This window comes from Pogona vitticeps, chromosome 14 (assembly GCF_051106095.1).
Source record: "Pogona vitticeps strain Pit_001003342236 chromosome 14, PviZW2.1, whole genome shotgun sequence".
Taxonomy (NCBI): domain Eukaryota; kingdom Metazoa; phylum Chordata; class Lepidosauria; order Squamata; family Agamidae; genus Pogona; species Pogona vitticeps.
Window position 1 is genome coordinate 1,270,149 of NC_135796.1, and position 20,094 is coordinate 1,290,242.

General features: G+C 48.1%; 3 protein-coding genes across 5 annotated transcripts in view; 2 read left to right on the plus strand and 1 right to left on the minus strand.

Moving 5' to 3' along the window:
• The window catches only part of AIFM3 (AIF family member 3), a 35,918-nt gene extending 33,829 nt beyond the window's left edge, over positions 1 to 2,089 (plus strand). For all 3 annotated transcript variants that reach the window (XM_078381858.1, XM_072983693.2, XM_078381859.1), the window contains one exon: positions 208 to 2,089. In XM_078381858.1, the coding sequence (XP_078237984.1) occupies positions 208 to 247 (40 nt within the window). In that variant the 3' untranslated portion in view covers positions 248 to 2,089. The remainder of the gene's footprint in view (positions 1 to 207) is intronic.
• A 257-nt stretch (positions 2,090 to 2,346) lies between these two features.
• On the plus strand, positions 2,347 to 6,919 carry LOC110081947 (transmembrane protein 17B). Its single transcript, XM_020799104.3, has 5 exons — positions 2,347 to 2,409; positions 3,490 to 3,613; positions 5,006 to 5,109; positions 5,856 to 5,969; positions 6,581 to 6,919. Exons 1-5 carry the CDS (start codon positions 2,347 to 2,349, stop codon positions 6,917 to 6,919), a joined length of 744 nt encoding a protein of 247 aa, XP_020654763.3.
• Positions 6,920 to 7,464: 545 nt separating this feature from the next.
• Positions 7,465 to 19,890, minus strand: P2RX6 (purinergic receptor P2X 6). The gene is made up of 12 exons (XM_020799103.3): positions 18,736 to 19,890; positions 17,077 to 17,227; positions 15,842 to 15,913; positions 15,564 to 15,639; positions 15,222 to 15,315; positions 14,387 to 14,467; positions 12,905 to 13,046; positions 12,389 to 12,498; positions 11,102 to 11,195; positions 10,357 to 10,422; positions 9,774 to 9,851; positions 7,465 to 8,672 (listed from the first exon to the last, which is right to left on the minus strand). Exons 1-12 carry the CDS (start codon positions 18,855 to 18,857, stop codon positions 8,610 to 8,612), a joined length of 1,149 nt encoding a protein of 382 aa, XP_020654762.3. The 5' UTR covers positions 18,858 to 19,890; the 3' UTR covers positions 7,465 to 8,609.
• Between the last annotated feature and the right edge of the window lie 204 nt (positions 19,891 to 20,094).

The window sequence follows — 20,094 nt, forward strand, 5'->3', positions numbered from 1 at the left end:
GTGGTTTTAGAAGGGAGGTGAGTTTGGCTCCCCCTGCTTTCTCGTTGGCTCTTCGCCACCGTCTCCTCAGATTACACTTTTTAAAGTATTTGCATCCTGCACATATATTTTTCTTAAAGAAACAAAGGCAGCTTTGAGTCTCCGAGCTGAAAAGCTTTTAGGTGGGAGATCACGAGAGGTGACATTCCTTCTCTGTCTTTCCTGCAGAACTGGGGACATGTCCTGGCTCACTGGGAAAGGCTCGTAACAGCCCGAGGATGCAAACGGCTGGTTCTTGATGGACCCAGAAGAGGCCAGAGATGGAATGTGCTCCATTGGGTTCTTCTGGGATTTCGAAGAAGCCCGTCCTTCTAACAGACCTCCCTCAGGGCAACTCTTAACCTGTCTTCCACCATGGCCTCCTGCTTGCGAACATTTGAGCCTGGATCTAGGGTTTAACAGCTGCTCCAAGGGTTTCTTGGAAAGCCCGAGAGACCAACCTATGGTCCTTAAGGACATCATCCCGTTACCACTGCTTTTGGAGGCCACGACGGACACGTACAGTCAGGGGCCGCTCTGTGGAGTCCACGGAGAGGGGAAAACTTTTCCGCCGGGGTAGTGAGCTCTTGGTGGACCGAAGAGGCTCCTTCTCCCCCCCCCCCATGTGAGATTCCTCACGGGGCCTCCTTGACAGGGGATGGACTGGATGATCTCTGGGGTCCCTTCCGGCTAGACCTCAATTGTGTGTGAGGTGTTCCCTTCTGCACATCCTGTCCTCCCCACACACCCAGGGTCCAGCGGCTCATCCCACCTGAATACAGTCCTGGAATGCTTCCCCTCCTGCAGCAATGCTAGCATTGGGACCCCCGTTGTGTTGGCAACGGACCTTAGCAGGACCCTCCGAGGGGCAGCCACGAGCAAAGAGAAAGTAGGGCCAGTCGGAGGGTGGAGGGTAGAAGCTCACAGATCTATAGGCTTTCCTTTGCTTTCATTGCAGCACCAGCAACAGAGTGTCCCGGATCTCCACAGCCCTGTAGCCCAGAAGCAGATTTTATAGTCCAGGGATTGAGGTCTCTGGTTGTGGAGCCAGAGGTTGGGAGTTTGATTCCCCGCTGGGCGTCCTTCACAGGGGCTGGACTGGATGACCCCATAGGGTCCCTTCCAGTTCTGCAGGTCTAAGATTATTTAACTGCTGGATAGTTCAGTGGTTTAGGTCTCTGTTTGGGAGTTTGATTCCCCCACGGGGCCTCCTTGAACGGGGCTGATCTAGATGATCCCATAGGGTCCCTTCCAGCTCTGCCGTTCTATGATGATCTTGTCCTTCAATAAAGGGCAGTCCTCAGCCCTGCCCTCTATTTAACCGGTGATGCTTTTGACACACCTTGAAACTCTCAAGTATGAATTCTTTCTGTAGTTGAGATCAGAGCTAGCAAATGGTGCTTTTTTGAAGGACTCTGGGCATGTTGCCCCCCCCGCAAAAAAACCAAAAAACTTTTCCAAGCTGTAACAGAATATCCTAGCTTTCCTTTCACCGCTGGTCTCCTTGGGGATGGGTGGGTAGGAGTGGCAGCAACGGAACCTCCTTGTTCCTTAAAGAGGACTAGTTGCATGCACGTTGCATCCCATTTCTGGTGCTCTCTACCTCCTGCAGCTGACGAGATTGTTCTCTTGTCCCACTGACAGTAGAAGCGGCAGTAGAAATATCAGCAAGCAATTCTTTTTCAGCTACAATGCTTTTGCTACTAGCTGGAACAAGGAAGTGCCGCTTGCATTTCTGCTTTTTGTCTGATCAATAAGTTTTTAAGACTTATGGGCTACATGCCACCTGCTCGTGTTGCTTTCTTGCCGACTTCCGAAATTCGGTTCCCTTCAGATGAGACCACAGCCCCATCATCACCCCCAACCACAGCGGCCAACAGGCATAGCTGTGTTAGCTGGGAACGCTGTGGGTTTTCATCCGAACCATCCGGAGAGCGCCAGGCTGGGAGATTCTCTTTGGCTCAGCAGCCCAACATCCTACTCACTTTATCCCCGTGTTGTGCACAATTGGCTATCTCAGAAGCTCGTTTCTTCCCCACCCCCCAGGTTCTTAATAAATGTATATATGCTATCTCAGAGGGATTCTGTCTTGCTTGGAATCATATTCTAATTGCTGAGAAGCAGTCAGGCTGGGAACAGCCTGAAACCAACATATGTACAGGGTGGACTCTTACGATATCCTAGAAGCAGACAGCTGAGATTTCAGAGAAGTAAGCGTTGAAAGTGGGCTGGAGAAGACTCAGAGCCAGTTCATCGTGGCAGGGGAGAATCTGCTTGAAGGGAACCAGAATTCTCTTCTGTTAACCCAAGAATATGGCAACACCGAATATGCAGCCATGGGCAAGCAGTGCAGAACAGCGCCTGGAGGAGAGAGTGGTCAACTACGAGCGAGTAATTTTATACAAAACAAAACAAAACTTGAGATAGTTACCATCACTCAGAATTGACTTGACATTGGAAATGTTGTTCTTTGTAGGCCTTGCAATGTTGCTTGCAAGCTGGTGTAGCTTATGAGTTGAGTCACCAGTTGGAGAGTCCATATCCCCAATCCACTTCCCTGGAGAGGGGCTGACTAAGATAACGTGGAAGGTGTGTGGCTTATGGGGTTGCATGCCTTGTCAATTATGCAGACAAGGGCCAAGCAGCACGGTGGCCCCAAAGCAGTGCCTAGAATAAGGACCGGTCAACTCCTTGTGAGTATTTTATACTTAGAAGAAGACCTTGGGAGGGTTGCCATCACTCTGAATTGACTTGAGAGTACAGTGGTGCCTCGCAAGGGATGAAAACCCCTCAAGACGATTGGTTTTTGCGATCGCTATGGTGCCTCGCAAGACGGTTTCTTCTATGGCTGTGCTTCGCAAGATGATTTTTTTCCCCGAGACCAATGCCTCGCAAGATGAAAAAAAGTCATTCGTCTTGCGAGGTTCCCTTCTCATGGAATGAATTACATTCGTCTTACAAGGCACCACTTTACATCATAAGAATTATTCAGGTGCTGGTCAGCCCAAGACACAAATAAACACTTTTGCACTGAGTTTGTGAGTCCTGTTGTGCTGTTTGGAAGGATGGCAAGTGCTTAGGCACAAGAATCACATGCCCGCCTTCTCCTCCTTGGCTTGCCCAGAGGTTTGCCTTTCTACCTGCATAGCAGTTTCCCCCGAGAGTCCAGCAGTGCCTGGAGACCACTGGACAACCCAGTGGAAAGGCTCTGGCATGAAATGAAAACCCATTAGTTGTGCGCAGGGTGGCAGAAAGGAAAAAGAGGGCCACACTTTACCCTGATAATAGAGTTGGCTCCTTCATTTGGAGAACAGAAGGGCACATAATCTCCAGCCCTTTGCCTGAGTGACAGCCGGGCTGCCAGGCCTCTTAAGTCAATTAGCAGAGCTCCTTCCCAGCTGTGTCTGACCTGGATCAGGAGCAGGAACGGGGGGCCCAGCCAGACTGGGTGACAGAGGCTGATCTCTCCCGGGAGAGCTGACCATGCAGACGCCCCTGCCTCCCAATCTCCGGAAGGGCCTGACTACGTTCAGTGGGTCTCTGTTCATCAATAACAAGACTGGGGACTGCGTTGCAGCACAGCCCTACCAGGCAGGTAAGCGATCAGAGGACGGGCACCGCTTTCGGTGTTTCTAAGAAGAAAGTAGAGAGTCTTGCCTTCCTGCACACATACGATTGTGCATCCTTGCAGATGCCTGAACTCCAAAATAGGGGGTCCTGCGCTCAGCAGCACTAATGGTCTTCCATGCCATTAGCAATGAAATGAGTATTACAGAAACTATGTTCTAGGTGGAGAATTACCTTTACCGGAGCACTAAGCAGGTACAAACTGGGGGGGGGGGGTCCAGATTCTTTAGAGCCCTTCATCAGGTATGGATGGCACAAAATGATCAAGGCGATGTAAAGGGGCTTAAGCAAATAGTCTCTAAATTAAGCCACATGGGATGCTCCTGGTCTTTGAAAACAGAATGGAATGTGGGCCTTAGATGATTATTGTTGTTTTTAGCACAGTAATAAAACCAATGTGTCTTATTCAGAGTTTGGGAAAGTTACTTTTTTAAAAAAACGACAGCTCACATGCACTCCCGGCTGGGGAAAAAATGTTTTCATCCACCCTCAAAATTCCTAGAAAACATTCCCTTTCTTCCTTTGTCTCCTGCCGGTTGGTTTGTTGATTTCTTTAAAACTATATCAAGAGTTGACTGAGAACAAGAAACAGAATACAGGGAGGTAGGTCTGGTTCTCAATCATGGATCTTGATACAAATCAGGTACCTTTTCAAATACATACCCAGACATGGAATTGACCCACGGTGGGTCTTCTCACCCAGCCATATAAAAAGAACGTTTTTGAAAAGGAACCCGCAGCCAACCGCTTTGCCTGCCCTGGGAGACTAATGGTTATGCAGTCGTTTATATGCAAGGCTGAAAATTCAGACAGTGTTTGACAGAAGGAGAGATTTTTCTTTTGTGAGCCCCATGGATGTGCAGACAAAAGGTGCAACTGCTCATTTTATTGTTGCCGCCCCCTTTTTGAGGGCACTGACTGTTGAGTTTGCCTTCCAGCTTTGGACAGTCTTTTTGAAAGGCAGTTGAATAGAATAGAATAGAATAGAATAGAATAGAATAGAATAGTGCATGCCTGGATACGTCTGAACTCCAAAATAGGGGGTTCTGCGCTCAGCAGCACTAATTTCCTTCCATACCCCCTATTGCCCTTAGCAATGCAATGAGTATCACAGAAACCAGACTCTAGGCAGAGAATTAGCTTCACCTGGATTACCTGGAGACCTGGGTTCAAATCTCTGCTTGGCCATGCAAACTCCTGAAAAAAAAACCTCACATACTTTGAAAGCGATAGAGACTTGTTAGACTCTAAAAGTCAGTTCTGACTTGGCGGGCCAAAACACACATCGTTCTGCAGGAAACAATGCCCTCCCTGACCTTTCCCTCCCCACCTTCCTTGCTCCTTTTTGCATCCCGCTCAGGGCATGTGGTGCTTTCCAGCCTCCCGCTGCAGATGATGCTCTACTTCAACGCCTTCTATTTCCCGTTTTGGTGCCTCTCAGAGGGAGTGATGCTGGAGCTCAAGGTATCCGCGGGCCTGCTGAGGGCTGTGTTTTGTCAGTCTGCTTTTAAGGGATCCTTCGGGGCAATTTAGGGTGGGTGGTGGAGGCAGCGTTGAGCGGAGCGTGGAGGCTGCTGGTGGTGCAAAGCTCCGGGTGAAACCGGTTCCCTGCCCACTGTAGCTCCCAGAGCAGTCTTAATAAAAGGTCTACCCTGTGAGGTCCACCTTTGAAGGAAGGCACACAGGCAAACCACAGCAGGTCCAGAGAAAGTCTTCTAACAACTCCCATCGTTTCCCATCACCCTGATCTGCAACAGTGCTGGTGGGGGGGCATGCTGGAGGTTGTAGTCCAAGGAAACAACTTTTCCAAGGCTCTTTTTTTTTGGCAGCCAGAATGATCAAAAGGAAAGCAGGTACTTTCAGGGGCACAGGGGCCACGATTCGTTCAGTAGACCTATTGATCTTCCAGCAGAGATCTGTGTTCGGGTCTCGCAAACAAGGTCATAAGCTTTAAAACTCTCCCTCTTGTGAATCTGCAAGAAGGAGCCTTCATGAGTTTCCAGGCAGCTGGTTTTCTCTCTGAACCGCTTCTTATTTGTTCCGTTGCTTCATCTCTTTTTCTTCACAAAGTCATTGGGGGAGGAGAACCAGCTGGGACGGGCACGCAACAGGTGGCAGGGAGTTCCACCGTCTCATATTGGGAGTGAGCTGTTGTTTTGCTGGATAGACAACGTGTCTTTCTCATCCGTCTCCTTTTCACCTTCCTCCAGTATTGCCTGTTGCCGACCTACTACCAGGTCTTGCATGTGGCCGCGTATCTGATGATCATCTTGGCCGAAGGCTCGCGCCTCTACCTTGGCTACCTTGGGAATTTGCAGGAGAAGGTGAGCTGCTCTGGGGGGGTGGGTGGGCTCCCCACCCTTATCCTAGCTGGCAGGGTGCAGGGAAGGATGATCGGGACGATACCTGTGTGGATGGCCAGAAGCTGAAACGTATCGTCACCTTGTGGCCTGTGACAGAATGGCTTCTGGGGCTTGCACCCCATGGCATTAGTCCGCACGCTGTTCCATGTCACACAGCAGCTTGGGGACTGAACCAGATGCTCCTGAGAGCACGTCATCAACAGCAGGACTTCTTCCACCATGAAAAGCTGTCTGGTTGTCACCCTACAAGCTCTTCTGGTTTCCCAGAGGATTAACTGGCCACCTGTCTCCCGACGGGCTCAGAGAGGCCAGCTGGGAGTCGGGTGTCCTGCTGCCTAAAATCAGCTTCATTTGCAATGATGATCACTTGGGTCACAAAGATCTGGCCAAATCCCATCTGTGGAGCACTTATTTGTTGAACTTATATACCGCCCATCTAGAATGTGTCCGCTCTGAGCGGGGAACTCACTTACTGCACTCCAGATTCTGAGGATGTTCTGGCATCACCAAAGCATGCTTTGTTCTTCCAACCTGACCTTCGAAGAACGAGGCTCTCCTTTCTGCCCTTGCAGGTCCCAGAGCTGGCCGGCTTTGTCCTTCTCTCCTTCCTGATAGAGACGCCCACCCTGCTCTTCATCCTGGCCGACCCATACGTCCTCAAGTTGCCCCTGGAGATTGCCGTGCACCTTGTCCTCCTCCTCTTCCTCACCTCTGAGATCACCGCTGCCTCCTTCGCCCTCCGAGGGATGACGAAGCAACTGGCCATGCAGTTCTACCTGAAACAGTTCGAAGAGGGGCCGGACAGGGCCGGGCCGGGGGAGAGGAGCACCCGAGGGGGGCCCCAGTGGAGAAAGGTCAGCTGGGGGAGCCAGGCACCCATTAGCCCTGAACCTGCACCTCTCTCTGCATAGGATCCCTGAAGGACTGAAGACACCCCCCCTAATGAAGAGGAGGAGTTTGTATGGGATGCCTGTAGAGTAAGACTGTCTAAGGGTGCAACTACAAAGGGAGGGAAATGCAGATTCACCCACCCACTCCCAGTGAAGTTGCACCAGGGTTTCTCCCAGGTTTGTTCGCATTCACTGGCTGAACCGGAAGAGATGAGGAAAGCCTTGTCTGCAGCTTGTTTGCAGCTTTTTCTTGCAGGAAGACACAGTTATGGGGGAACTCCTTAATTAACTGTAAACAAGGGTTTCCTCCTTTCATTTCCTCCTCTTGTTAATATTCGTCGAGGATGTCTATGTGCCCTCATACAACAACTTTGGCAACAGGCTGTTTTTAAAAAAGAAAAGTGTATATGTGTGTGTGTGAGATAGATAGATAGATAGATAGATAGATAGATAGATAGATAGATAGATAGATAGATAGATAGATAGAGAGAGAGAGAGAGAGAGAGAGAGAGAGAGAGAGAGAGAGAGAGAGAGAGAAATCATGCCGACGGAGAGAGGGTCACTAATTTTTTTCTCACTGATATAACCAATCCTTTACTTCTCACAGATATGACCAACGTAACCTTGTTCACCTGTTGTTGTTATTTATCTTATCTGCTTCTTTGATAGTTAGTGTTGCCCACCTTTTCCACAAGTGCGTGTTGTCACAATAGCTTTTCTGCATTGCTTCAAGTGATCGCCTGTCTGAACTAATGTGAATAGATCTGTGTTGTTGTTTTTTAGAAGCCCCAGTGACAGAGCCATAAACTATGGATTGCAAGGAGAACTCCAGACTGATTGGTATGCCTTTGATTTTACATCCTGTGGTTCAAAGGGGAAAAAAAACTACCCCCTTCCAATTCTGTAGCATTTTCTGCATTTTTTTTAAAACCAAGGTGGTAGCTTTTTAGAGCAATTTTTAGAGTGAGGGGGAGAAAGCTCACCCAGCATGAGGTCCAAATTCAGTTTCATTGAAGTTCTCGGAGTTGGCATCTTGGTTATGGGTAGGTGCTTCCAAAGCTGAGAGGATGGGATTGAAGTGGCCGGCTCTTTTGAGCATCACTCTGTCACTGCCTGTGACTCCACCTTAAGAGAGGCATCTCCACCCCAAAATGCCGCCCAAGTGGCACCCAAACCAGCAGACAATAGCTTCTTTATGAAGGTGTCATGGCCTCCTGGAGAGACTCAGAGGAGCCAGTTTGGGCCCCCTAGGGTGGACAGATTCCCCACCACCACCACCACCAAGAGGGCCTGATTCAGCCTCTGAGCTTAAGGGTTCCCAGAACTGACTTAGCGCTGGCGAAAAAGGCTAAAGCCACTGAGTTGAGTGTCTTGTTTTCATTTCCTTCTGGAGGAATCCAAGTGGAACAAAATCGAGACAGTGGAGGAAAAGGTTGACTCAGTGTCCGACGGCGATGATAGCCCACCCGTTTCCCCATCGGTGGTGACTTGATAAGGTCCTTCTCTTCTCAGTAGCTGTGGCTCTCTGTGGGTCTTTGGCACTCTGGGAGAGTCACGCTGCTGGGCAGCCTTTCCCTCCTACCTGAGATTCTTTGCATAGACATTTCCGGGAGGTATCAAAGCGTCAACTCTTGGGAGGCCAAATGCATCCAGAATCACCAGCAGAGGTCTTGTCCGCTCAACGTGGCCGCCCTACATGAGGTCTTTCGCTTCACGACGCCTCTGGCTTGGGAGGTTGAGTGGGCGCCTTCGCTTCGTCTTTGGGGGGCTTGGCCTGTAAGAGACAAGAGGCCAGAGGTCAGGATCCGACGGCCGCCCAGGTCGGACGGTTGTGTTGTGGGTGGGAACTGGAGTAAATACGGGAGGTCTTCCTGGAGGCCTGGCCAGCAGAGGAATTGCTTGGAAGTGGGTTCGGAGGGAAAGACGGTGGCCCCATAGAAAGGTGAAGGGAGGGCAGGGCATGGGAAGATCAGGAGAAGCCGGACATGAGAGAGGACGTCCATACAACACAGACGCCTCCAAACCCTGCTGGATAGCTCAGGGGTTTAGGTCTCTGGCTGCGGAGTCAAAGGTTGGGAGTTCGATTCCCCCCACTGGGCCTCCTGGGCAGGGGCTGGACTGGATGATCCACAGGGTCCCTTCTAGCTCTGTAGGTCTAAGATGATGATGATTATTATTAAACTCCTTCAGACAGCTTTTCCCCATAAGCTCCTGCAGTCCTATGGGGGGGGGGAAGTAGGGCCAACGGATCACCCCACCCGCCCAGCAATGTAATCCCTGTCCAGGCAGCCACACCACCTCACCAGGGCTTCCAGAGACACCCCCCCCCCAGCGAGCATGGCTGTTGGGAGGAGATCCTGGAACCTGTAGAGATGTCTAAGTGAAGCAAAGCAATAGGTGCTGCTTAAAGCTCTCTGTGGGTGGCTCACAATTTAATTATGCAGGCTGCACATTGACCGCCCCCCTGCCCACCGAGATGGGGATTCAGTTGACTGACTTTGGAAGGTTGGAAGGCTGAGTGAACCTGGAGCCAGCTATTTGAGCCTGTTGGGATCTAACTCAAGTCATGAATGGAGTCTAGACTGCAGTACTGCAGTTTCACCACGGCCCAGGAGGCTCTCCAAAATCTGTCCAGAGCCGAATGCAGCTCACAGCCCTGCCAAATACAGTCTGACATGGTTCATTCTTTTAGCAGGATAGTTTGGGACAGGGCGGGCTGGGGAAAATCATTCCATTGTTGCCATGTTGGTGTTACCCAACCAGGAACCAGAAATCCTTGCTGATGTTCTGCTCACCACCTGGAGATCGGCCAGCAGAACTAGATCTTGCCCCAGTGCCGCACATGCTCAGCTAGCCCTTATTTGCATCTCATTACCTCCTCGTACTTTTCACTCCAGTAGAATTCAGCTTTGGTATCAAGGTAAAGGAGAATAAGATCACAGACCACCGTGGCCTAGGAGAGCAAAAACCTCCATTCATCATTCAGGATGATTTCAGCCTGCCCCCCCCCGAAAAAAAAGATAACACTTTTAAATAAATATAGTAGGATCATGGTGTCCACAGTTCAAAGCTGGTGCCCCTGCAGATGCCAAAAAAATGTGGAAGTAGCAAACCTATACATTGATTGGTCTCTGCCTCCCTCTACTGGCTAGTTCTGGCAAATACACTGTTTATTAAAAAATTAATATTTCCAGACAGCGGAAAAGTGAATCTGAGAATGCTGATCCAGCAGATGGGGGTGTGTCCCACTGTCATGTCTTTGATTAAATAGTTCTTCAACATAATATAGTAATATCAATTTTGTGGGAAATGGAGCCGTTCTAAAATCGCTGTGTGCAAGCTGAACCCAATCTGAACCAGGGACTTGTACACAGCAACTCCCCACACTGGAGCTGGATCGCCTGGGGTTGATGGGCTCTGTAGTCCAACACATCTGGAGAACACGGAGGGATACTCACCGCACCCAGCAGGGCGGCTCCTGTTCCCAAGTTGACGGCGGTGGGGACGATGCTGAACTTCCCAGCCTGGGCCGAGAAAAGGAAGAAGGAGAAAATGAAAATAGGATGGCAAGTGAGACTTCTCCACTTTTTAGAATGGGTAAAACCCAGAAATGCTGGAAACCCATCGGCGAGGGTCGCATGGGACCCCAGTGGTCCTGATCCAGACGCCTGGAAGGCCAGTTTGGACCCAGGGCTGTGGGTGTCCATAGCCAGGCCAGCACGGCTTCCCCAGAGTTTGACTCCCAAGGGTCTCTCCACCCAACCCAGAGCCGCTGAGCATTAAACTCTGGGATTGTAGCATTCAGAGTAGACTTTGCATTCCCTACTTCTTTCTCCTTTAGCTGTGATAGGATCTGGCAGAAGAATTTCACAACCGTATAGGAAAAAAACCACCAAGACTTAGGGGAATAACTGTTCCTCTCTCTCTCTCTCCATAAGTGGCGTTAACAGAATCCATTCACACTTCATTGTGTTCCTTTGGGTGCCGGGAGACAAGCAAAGGAAAAGGTCTTTTGAGGGCAAGGGAAGGGAGATGAATGGGAATGTGGGCCCCCGGGGTCAGGGTGAATGAGAAAGGGGGCCATGCGAGGCTGAATGACAGCAGCGCCTTGGGGAGGTGGCCAGTGTCGAATCAAGAGCAGGGACAACGAATAGGTTTCCTGCTGGGTTTCTCCACCAGCTGTGGAAAGATCCAGGTTCTCACCTGCCCATGGACGGAAATGTCAAAGCGGATGCCGTAGAGTTTCAGCAGGCTTCTGGAGCGCCGGTGGAGGGGGTCCTGGTAATAGGAGGCGGTCCTGAAAAGAGACCAGGCAAGGGGTGAATAGCATCCTTGTAAAGTTTGCAAATGGATTACAGAAAGGGGGTGTTCAGGCCACGGATCCACCTACCCACCCATCGCTTGGGGCTCCCTGGTCAACCACTGTTCTCACGCTGGCCAAAGAGACAGACGTGCGAATCTGTTTCAGCAAAGGCACCTTGAATTTTCAAAGTGTAATTAAATTAAATTAAATTAAATTAAATTAAATTAAATTAAATTAAATTAAATTAAATTAAATTAAATTAAATTTAGTTAGTTAGTTAGTTAGTTAGTTAGTTAGTTAGTTAGTTAGTTAGTTAGTTAGTTAGTTAGTTAGTTAGTTCTTACATTTATGTACTACCCCATTCATGCAATGTACTATTCTGGGAAGCTTACAGAAATAAAAAGCAACAAAACAACAACCAAGTTAAATAAAAACTCAGAGAGATAATAATCTAAAAAACTCAAGGAGGCGTAAAATTATCGTCTACAAGCAGAGTGTTGATTTCAGAAACATCCTTGTGCAAAGCCCCTGTGTTTTGCATCAGAAAAGTCCCCCTTGCCCTCCAAAATGCAAAATTTCACTAAACGTGGAAGGGTCCATCTTATACAAATACATGCCTTTGGGTGTGTAATTTCAGCACAAAATCCTCAGTTTTTGGCAAATGCTGCTGATGGCGAAAGAAAAGACATCCTTTCTTTTTTTCTTTTTTTTTTTTTTGAAGAATGAGAAAACTTGGAGGGATTCCTTCCCACCCCAAGTATCCTTTAAAGCTCATATTCTCCAGCCCAGGATCTTTCTGCTGACAAGCAGAAGCTAGGTAGATACTCAGTGCTATGAGAAACGTTTTCTGCACATGCTCAGGAGCACCTCTATGCATCGTCACTTTGTGATCTGCAGGCGGGCATGTTGGCACGGGGCACAGATGCTGCCGTGGAGCCTGCATCTCTGAGCTCAGCTTTAGGAAGCAGACTTGGTACAGCCATCATCCTCCAAGATGCCAAAATATAGGTGCGCGGGGTGAGGAAAACTGATTTAGGCTGAAAGCTAGCTGTCCAATGTTCCAGTGGCCCAATAAAGGCATCACCTGCCTTTTACAGAGTAGAGCCCTTAGCTCTTCGATGCCTCAGCCCCTTTCCCTTTTGAGCATTACGGACACAGAAATGCAATCGTTCTCTTGGCGCGCCCACCTGAAATTGAACTTCTTGTCCAGGAGGTTGAAGGAATAGCTTGGGTTGCATTCGGAAGGGGGTCGGTCTAAGTCACAGTTCCAGCTGATCCGCAGGCTGATGGCTCCCCCCTGTGTAAGACCCACAACAGGGCAGATGGGTACAGAAAGAGAGAACGGTCTGTTAGCAGCCCGCAGTCTGAGAGACCTCACACCCAGCTTGAAGACCCTTCTCAGGTCAGAAATAGCTTCGCAGGAGGCGGCAATGACAAGTCACCCACCACATCCTGCTGTGATGCTCTCGGACTGGATCCAGATGCAGGCCAGGTGGGAAATCAACCCCTTCTCATCCCTGCCTATCCTTCCAGCCTCCTCGCCCATTTCTTAGTGCCCACTCCTTGGAAATTTATATTTCATGGAAGGAGGCAGGGGGCTCCAGAGAGTCCTCCGTTTCACTGCTGCTCCATCCCTAGAAAGCAGAGCATACGTCGAAGGAGGCCGCTGGCCAAGCTAGAGATGCAAGCGGCAGGGAACGTACCCAGAGCGCCAGCTCCTCAAAGCTCTCCCCAGCTGCCTCGATCATGTCGTGGATCTGGAAGACAGGGCAATATGGGCTTTCCAGGGCATCGTACCGACAGCTCTTGAAGTAGGAGTTGTCGGTTGTCTCCAATGTGTTGGTCCTGAAAGGAACCGAGGGACGGAATCACCATCTTCCAGAAACCAATTGGATGAAAATTCATGGATACAAAAGACAGCTGGTTGGATTCTGCTCAGATTTTAGACACAAAACGAGCATCTTATTAGCAAGATCTCCCAGTCCTAACTCTTCCTCTCTCCAGGATTGGTTGGTTGGTTGGTTTTAAAATATTTTTACCCACTTTTCCCCTTAAGAAGGACCCAAGGCAGCTTACATCATTAAAAGACAGCATTTAAAGTTAACAATATTGAGTACACAAACACAGAAAGGATCAAATACTGTACTAAAAACCATAAGCAACAGCGAAACACATTCAAACCAGCATGGTACAATAATTCATTTAAAAAATTCTCTTAAGACAGACAGTCTCTGAGGGAGAGTTTGCTTGAAGAGAAAGGTCTTTGCTTGCTTGCGGAAGGACAGCCAAGATGGGGCCAGTCAGGCCTCCAGTGTCAGGGAGTTCCAGAGCCTGGGAGCAGCCACAGAGAAGGGCCTCTCCCATGTCCCCACCAAATACACACGCGAGGATGGTGGGACCCAATGAAAATGCCTTTCCTGGTGATCTTAACACTCGAGTAGGCTCATAATCAGAGATGTGGTTTTAGCTATAAGGCTCAAAGATGGAACACACTGGGCTCCCCCCCCCAGATCCTCCATAGTTATCATGGCCACTAGCCTTGCTAGCGATACCACTCCAAGACTTGTAGTCTAAGACCTTCCCCCTCAATGTTTCTCATAATTCAGCAGAGACGAGTTTGTGTTTCCAATCTCTACACATGGAGTCTATTCAAACAAAGCTTAAGGCTCCCCCTTCTAAATCTTCCATAGGTGTAGTGAAGGTATCCACGTTGAATGTCCTTCTGTCTCCAAGGTGGTGGTGGTAGGCTTCTGATGAAACCAAGACCTCTTCAGTTCATGGATGAGCAGGCTAAGCTTCTGCTCTCGTACATCCTTCGTTGAGTTTGGGCGAGTTCTGTAAAGGCCACAAAGCAAAGGTGGCCGGGACGATCAGCACCACGGCCAGCTCTGGATCAGCCCTTGGCTTGAGAAGACTGGGGCCCCTTCAACACCTTGACACCAATAAACATTGCTCTCACTAATTTTGAAATATATTTTGGTGATGCTCTGCTTGTTCAACAAAGTAATTTAGGAAAGATAAATACTTAACATATAATTCATTACTTCCAGTCCCCAAAGGACACAAGTTGCATGTTCTTCATCTTTCAAGACCCCATTCTCCTCTGAAAAAAACACACCCTGCTTCCAGCTGGTTTAAAGATCTCCGCTTGCTTCACCCGCAGCTCACTTGGTCTCAGAGCTTACCTGGAGATGTTAAACCTGGAAAAGTTGACCGTATTTTTAATAAAGAGGGTGAAGTTCGCTGCTTCGGCCAGACGTGGTTTCCTGCAAGGGAATCGTGGAGAAATTCAGTGAAGGATTTCTGATAAACAGACAAGAAAGACAAGCCAGGCAGGTTTGTCTATTCCCTTTAAAGCTGCCTTTTGGCCAGAAGACAGAGTTGGTCCTTTCCAGGCAAATGATGTCCTTCTCAAATCACATTTTCTCAAAGCTATGAGCAGTTTCTGCTTTGGATGACAACTCCCCTAATCCACCAACCCTATCAACTGGAGACTTCTGGGAGTTGTTGTCCAACAATAGCAACTTTTCAAAGCCTCCTTTTTTTTTCTTCCCAACTACAATAGGCTTCCCAGGTAATCCTCCTTCTGCCTAGCTTGAACTGGGAACTCCGGGGATCCATGCAAGCCTGTGACCGACAGCTGGGACACAAAATAAATTTTCTGGGTGCTGGTCCTTGAGTGGCCCAAGCAGCAACCCCACCACCCAAAGGTGGTGGTAGTGGGGGGTTGAGGGATACTATCAGCCTTGGAGAAGCTCCATGGTTTGTAGGGTGACACAAAGTCTTTAGGGGAGGAGAAGTAGGGAAAGTCTCTGACCCAGCTTATGCAGAAGGCTTCAGCAGCCCCGTCATTCCCAAACTTGGGAAACCCAGATGTTCTTGGACTGCAACTCCCAGAAACCCTGACCAGCATAGCCAGTGGTGAAGGCTTCTGGGAATTGCAGTCCAAGCTCACCTGGGTGATCCAAGGTGGGAAACCCCTGCGTTTGGAACAGGAGCCAAGAGGAGGAGAAACTGTACCTGGGCAAGGTCGCGTCCTCCACCGGACACCACCCAAAGATCTCACAGGTGCGGTGGGTCGTGTTAAAAGGGGCACACTTCCCCGTTTTCACACCTGTAAGAGAACAAAAGTCGGTCTCGATCAAGAGGACTCAGAAAAACTCTCTGCTCGGTGTGCTTTGATCTGGACTCTTGCGCCGATGGCCTTGGGCACCCCTTCCAACTCCACTGTGCTGTGATTCTGTGATGGCAGGTTGAGGAAGCACAAACTGCTGGGCAGGATCAATCTCTAATAGCAAACTGGTGTCAAACCAAGAACTGGAGCTTAAGTTGGTTGGGAAGCAGGATCAAAGCCCTTCTTACCATTCCCATGGACAACAGGCTGTCCTTCAGAGCAGTCTGAATCTCTCCGGCAATTCCCGTCAGGGACAGAAGGATGCTACAAAAGATCAGAGAAGAGGAAAACAAGCTGCTTGTAGGCACCAACACACGACGGACCCAAACAATCCAAGGGATGCCGGGGAGCCTCAGTGGGGTGAGCAAGAAAGGCACAAAGAGACCCACCTTGGCTTGCAGGATCCAATCAAGCTGTAGAAGAAGGTGAAACGGCCAGGAGGCAGAGGAGAAAAGAGATGACCTACCTCTGGGCAAACCCCCTGCACTTGCTTCACAGTGGCAATGAAATTGGTCACCAGAAAGAAAACATTTTCTCCCTAGGAAACGTGTGGGGAAAAAAAATACAGGTTCAGTTTTCCTACAACATGGCTTCCGTTGGGCAGAACATGGGATTCGGTCTTCAGGGAACCATCGAGAACTCTTGGAGGTGAGTGACAACAAAAGTGGGCCCAAATGGGCCATGAAGGAATTTCCTGGTCAGAATCCGATTACCAGTTTTTTTAAATTTAAAATATTTTTGCCCCACCTTTCTCCTTTAAAAAGGACCCCAGGCAGCTTGCCTCCTTAAAAGACAATATTTAAAGCTAACAACGGTGAGCAGACAATTACAAAGAAGATCAGACAAATCACATACTTTAAAAAAAACCACAACCCTTTGCTTTAAGGACAGGACTGACATCGTTTTCAAGATGTTCCTCATGCTGGCAAATGTCCCAAAAAGCCAGAGCCTTAGTCTGTGCAGTTCTGGACTTTGCTTATACAGTGGTGCCTCACTTAGCGATTGCTTCGTTTAACGATGAAATCGCTTAGCGATGACTTTTTCGGAGCGATCTTGCGCTCCATTTAACAATGGTTCCTATGGGCGATTTTCACATAGCGATGTTTGGGACCATGCTTCGCATAGCGATGACAGTTTGGGTCCCCCTGTTTCGCTTAACGATGGTTTTGACAGCCTCATGTTGGCTGTTTTTTAAATGTTTAAAAATGTTTAAAAATGTTTAGAATGCTTGAAATCATAAGTGCACTTAATAAACCCTTTGTTAAACTAATTTGACTTTGTTCTGACTCTTTTTAAATTTGTTGTAATTTTTTTTTCTCCCCATTGAAATGCATTGAATAGGTTTAAATGCATTTGAATTGGGGAACCGTGTTTTGCTTAGCGATGTTTCCTATGGTGATTTTTGCTTAAGGACGGCAATCCATTCCCATTGGAATGGATTATCCAGTTTCCAATGCATTTCTATGGGAAACTGTGTTTCGCTTAGCGATGAAATCGCTTAACAGCGATTTTTTGGGAACCAATTATCATCGTTAAGCGAGGCACCACTGTATATAAAAAGAGTAACTTTTGCAAACTCTAGGAAAGAATATAGTCATATATTGGAACAACATTTCAAAATAAAGTCCTTCCTTCCTTCGCTATTTCAATCAACACTACAATCTGTTTAAATATTACCATTTCCCCAAGGCAGAAGCTTACCTGAGGAGGCTTGACGTAATCCGCCACATCCCACAGCCGATCTCCAAGCTCCTTCACCCGTATGACAGAGACTCCTTTCAACTTGGTGATCACAGAGACGTGGGGATCGGTGTCCCTTTCTTGGTAGCCCTTTTTGGCTAAGAGCGTCCATCTGTCATGCAGCAAGAAACCAAACCAAAACAAAACACCAAGAAGCCAAGGCGCTCATGGAAACTCCAGCAGCCCCTAGGAGTGGCATCATGATCTTTGGAGATAATGAGAGAAGACTCTTTGCTCCAACACCCTTTAAAACAATTTTGCAAGAAGCGGGGCCTTTTTTATCGTAGCACCACTTTCCCCTAAAAGCTCACCAGGCCGGCTCCCTTTTCAGAGATTCAAAAGCAGGCCTGTTTTATTTAAACCAACGTCTGATTCAGATGCTAGGATCAATAAGGTTACTTACACACAAGGATCTATTGAAAACTGCCTATTTAGAGGTGTAGGTGGGAGCTTGTGTAGTGCAGGGGATAGAACATCAAACCAGGACTCAGGAGACCTGGGTTCAAATGTAGCTGTTTCACAGAAAGATTCCTGTTGCTGTTTAGAAACCCTTTCGCATTCTGGAAAATTGTCGTTTTCTTTGTTCTGTCTCTCAGCTAAGTTTGCAAGACTTTATGAAAACATAATTACATTGTTAAGAGTGAGAGTATGTGTGATTGTGGAAGAATGCTTATTTATGAGTGGGTAAGCCACACAACTAGCGTCTTAGGGTGCAACAAGGTAGCTAAATTAGAGTGGGCTGGAATGGGTTAAATAGAGTCCCTTAAGCTTTCAATTAACATTTTCTTTTCTCAAAGGCATCATGTGCTACCCCACAAGGCTAAAAAACCAACCAACCAACCAACCAACCAACCAACCAACCAACCAACCAACCAACCAACCAACCAACCAACCAACCAACCAACCAACCAACCAACCAACCAACCAACCAACCAACCAACCAACCAACCAACCAACCAACCAACCAACCAACCAACCAACCAACCCAATAGTTGCTTCCTCTCCCCCCCCCCCACAGAGGATGGGAGGAAGCTTTCAATTTTCCAGTGGATGGCTTTAACAGTCAGCTCAAAGCCATCCATTTTGGTTCAATCTCAGGAAACACACATGCTGGAATCGAACCAAAGCAGAGTGATCCTAAATGCAGCAGAAAAAGAGAGAGAGAAGGAAAAAAACAACAACAGTAGACTCTTGACAAGAAGCCGAAAAGGTGTGGGTAGCACACGGATCATGGATGGGCTGGCTCGTGATAGGAATTACATCCTGCAGCAGCAGGAAAAGGAGTAAATTAGCTTCCTCTCGGAGCAGACCTAACATTGGAACGAACTGCCATCTAATTGTGCCCTTAGGTTGTAAGCAAAGGCTTCTGTCCCTTGGTCTCTGATAGCACTTTGGGAAGAAACGGCACCAATCATTTTAGCACAGACTTATCAGCACTTCCTTGCAGGGTTAAAAGCTGCGCCAAAACTCCAGAGGACGCAGGAGTTTGCTTTTCGACCGGCTGCTGCAATCTTCAGAGCTAGTCCCAGAGCCCTCAAAATACCCATGACTTGGCAATTTTAGCATTGCAAATCATGTCCACGACTCTCCCGCGGAACTCCCCGCCGCCTCCCCTCTTACCCAAAGATGTAAATCAGGATCCCAAGCTGAATCAGGCGGTGCAACACCCCGATTCTTCTATTCCGGGTGAGGACAAATTTCTCCGTTTTATAATCCAGCAGGCCGAGGCAGGACTCCTCCATCGCCAGCCGGCTGGGAAATGCCAGCAGCCGCGGACAGCCGCTGCTGTGAACATCACCCCTTGGCCCTGAGCCCAGACGGTGCTTAAAAACCAAAGAAGCATCTTTTTTAAAGGAGGCAAAATCTCCCTAGAGGCAGGAGAGCCTCTCTCAGCCGCTTCTGAAGCAGCAGGAGGAGCGAGAGATGGATGGAGAGGCCGGGTGTCCACTGCAAAAGAGATGCATCACCAAAAAGGGTGGAGGAGGGGAAAAAAAGACATTGGTTTGCGTAAAGCAGCATATGCTATGTCATTTATCTGTGTAGGTGCAAAATTAGAGATGACTTGCCATTTAAGCAGAATGACCCGGCCTTGAACCTGAGCGGGGAAGAGGGCGACCTGCAGATCAGTCCCCTTAGGCGCCCGTGTTTGCTACCCTCAAGCTGTTCATGGAGGATGATGGAAAACTCCAGGGTCCCCAATCTCCTTTCTCTTACTGGATCTTTATCTTTAAATAAGACTTGGGGCTCAGACAGCCTTACAAATGGAGGAAACCCCCCTTCAAACAGAGATTTGACAGCCGTTCAGATGGAAGACTGGGCTCCTTCAAAGAGGCCATACTATGTCGAAGGACAGAGAGGGTCGCTCGCTCAAATCAGGACGGGATGCTCTCTCTCGATAGATCATGTTTCCAAACATTATAACCCAGAGTGCTTGGAAAAGTTACATTTTTAAAGTTCCAACTCCAAAACTGAATCCCCTTCTCTGTTGTTTCTGGGTGCAAGGGAATAATACAGGACGCTATACAAATTTTTCAATGAAGAAATAAGGCAAATGGCGAAATATGAACATTAACTCATTCCATTATGACGTTCTAAAATTAGTTCTACAATTCATTGTAGATTTTTTTTATCAGTCACAGTTTAACTAAGTAATACTAAAAACGGATTGCAGATTAAAATGATCCACAATCGACAATGATCTCTAGAGCTATGGTTAGAACATAGTGTCACTGTTCAGCTGTTTTCATTGTTTGTTTTAGAATTAATTATTTATCAATTAAAGTTTAATTAATTCGAACACCAAAACTAATTGTATTGATTATAATTCATTCTACAATTAATTCAAGAACACAACTTTAGTTTTCTTCGTTGCTTTATTGTGAAATCTGTGTGCTCTTAGTGAGCTTATGTTCTTGTGTCGTCTCCTCTACTCTGCACGCCAGAGGCCACAAGGGTTCCAAGCGGGATTCGAACCTGCAG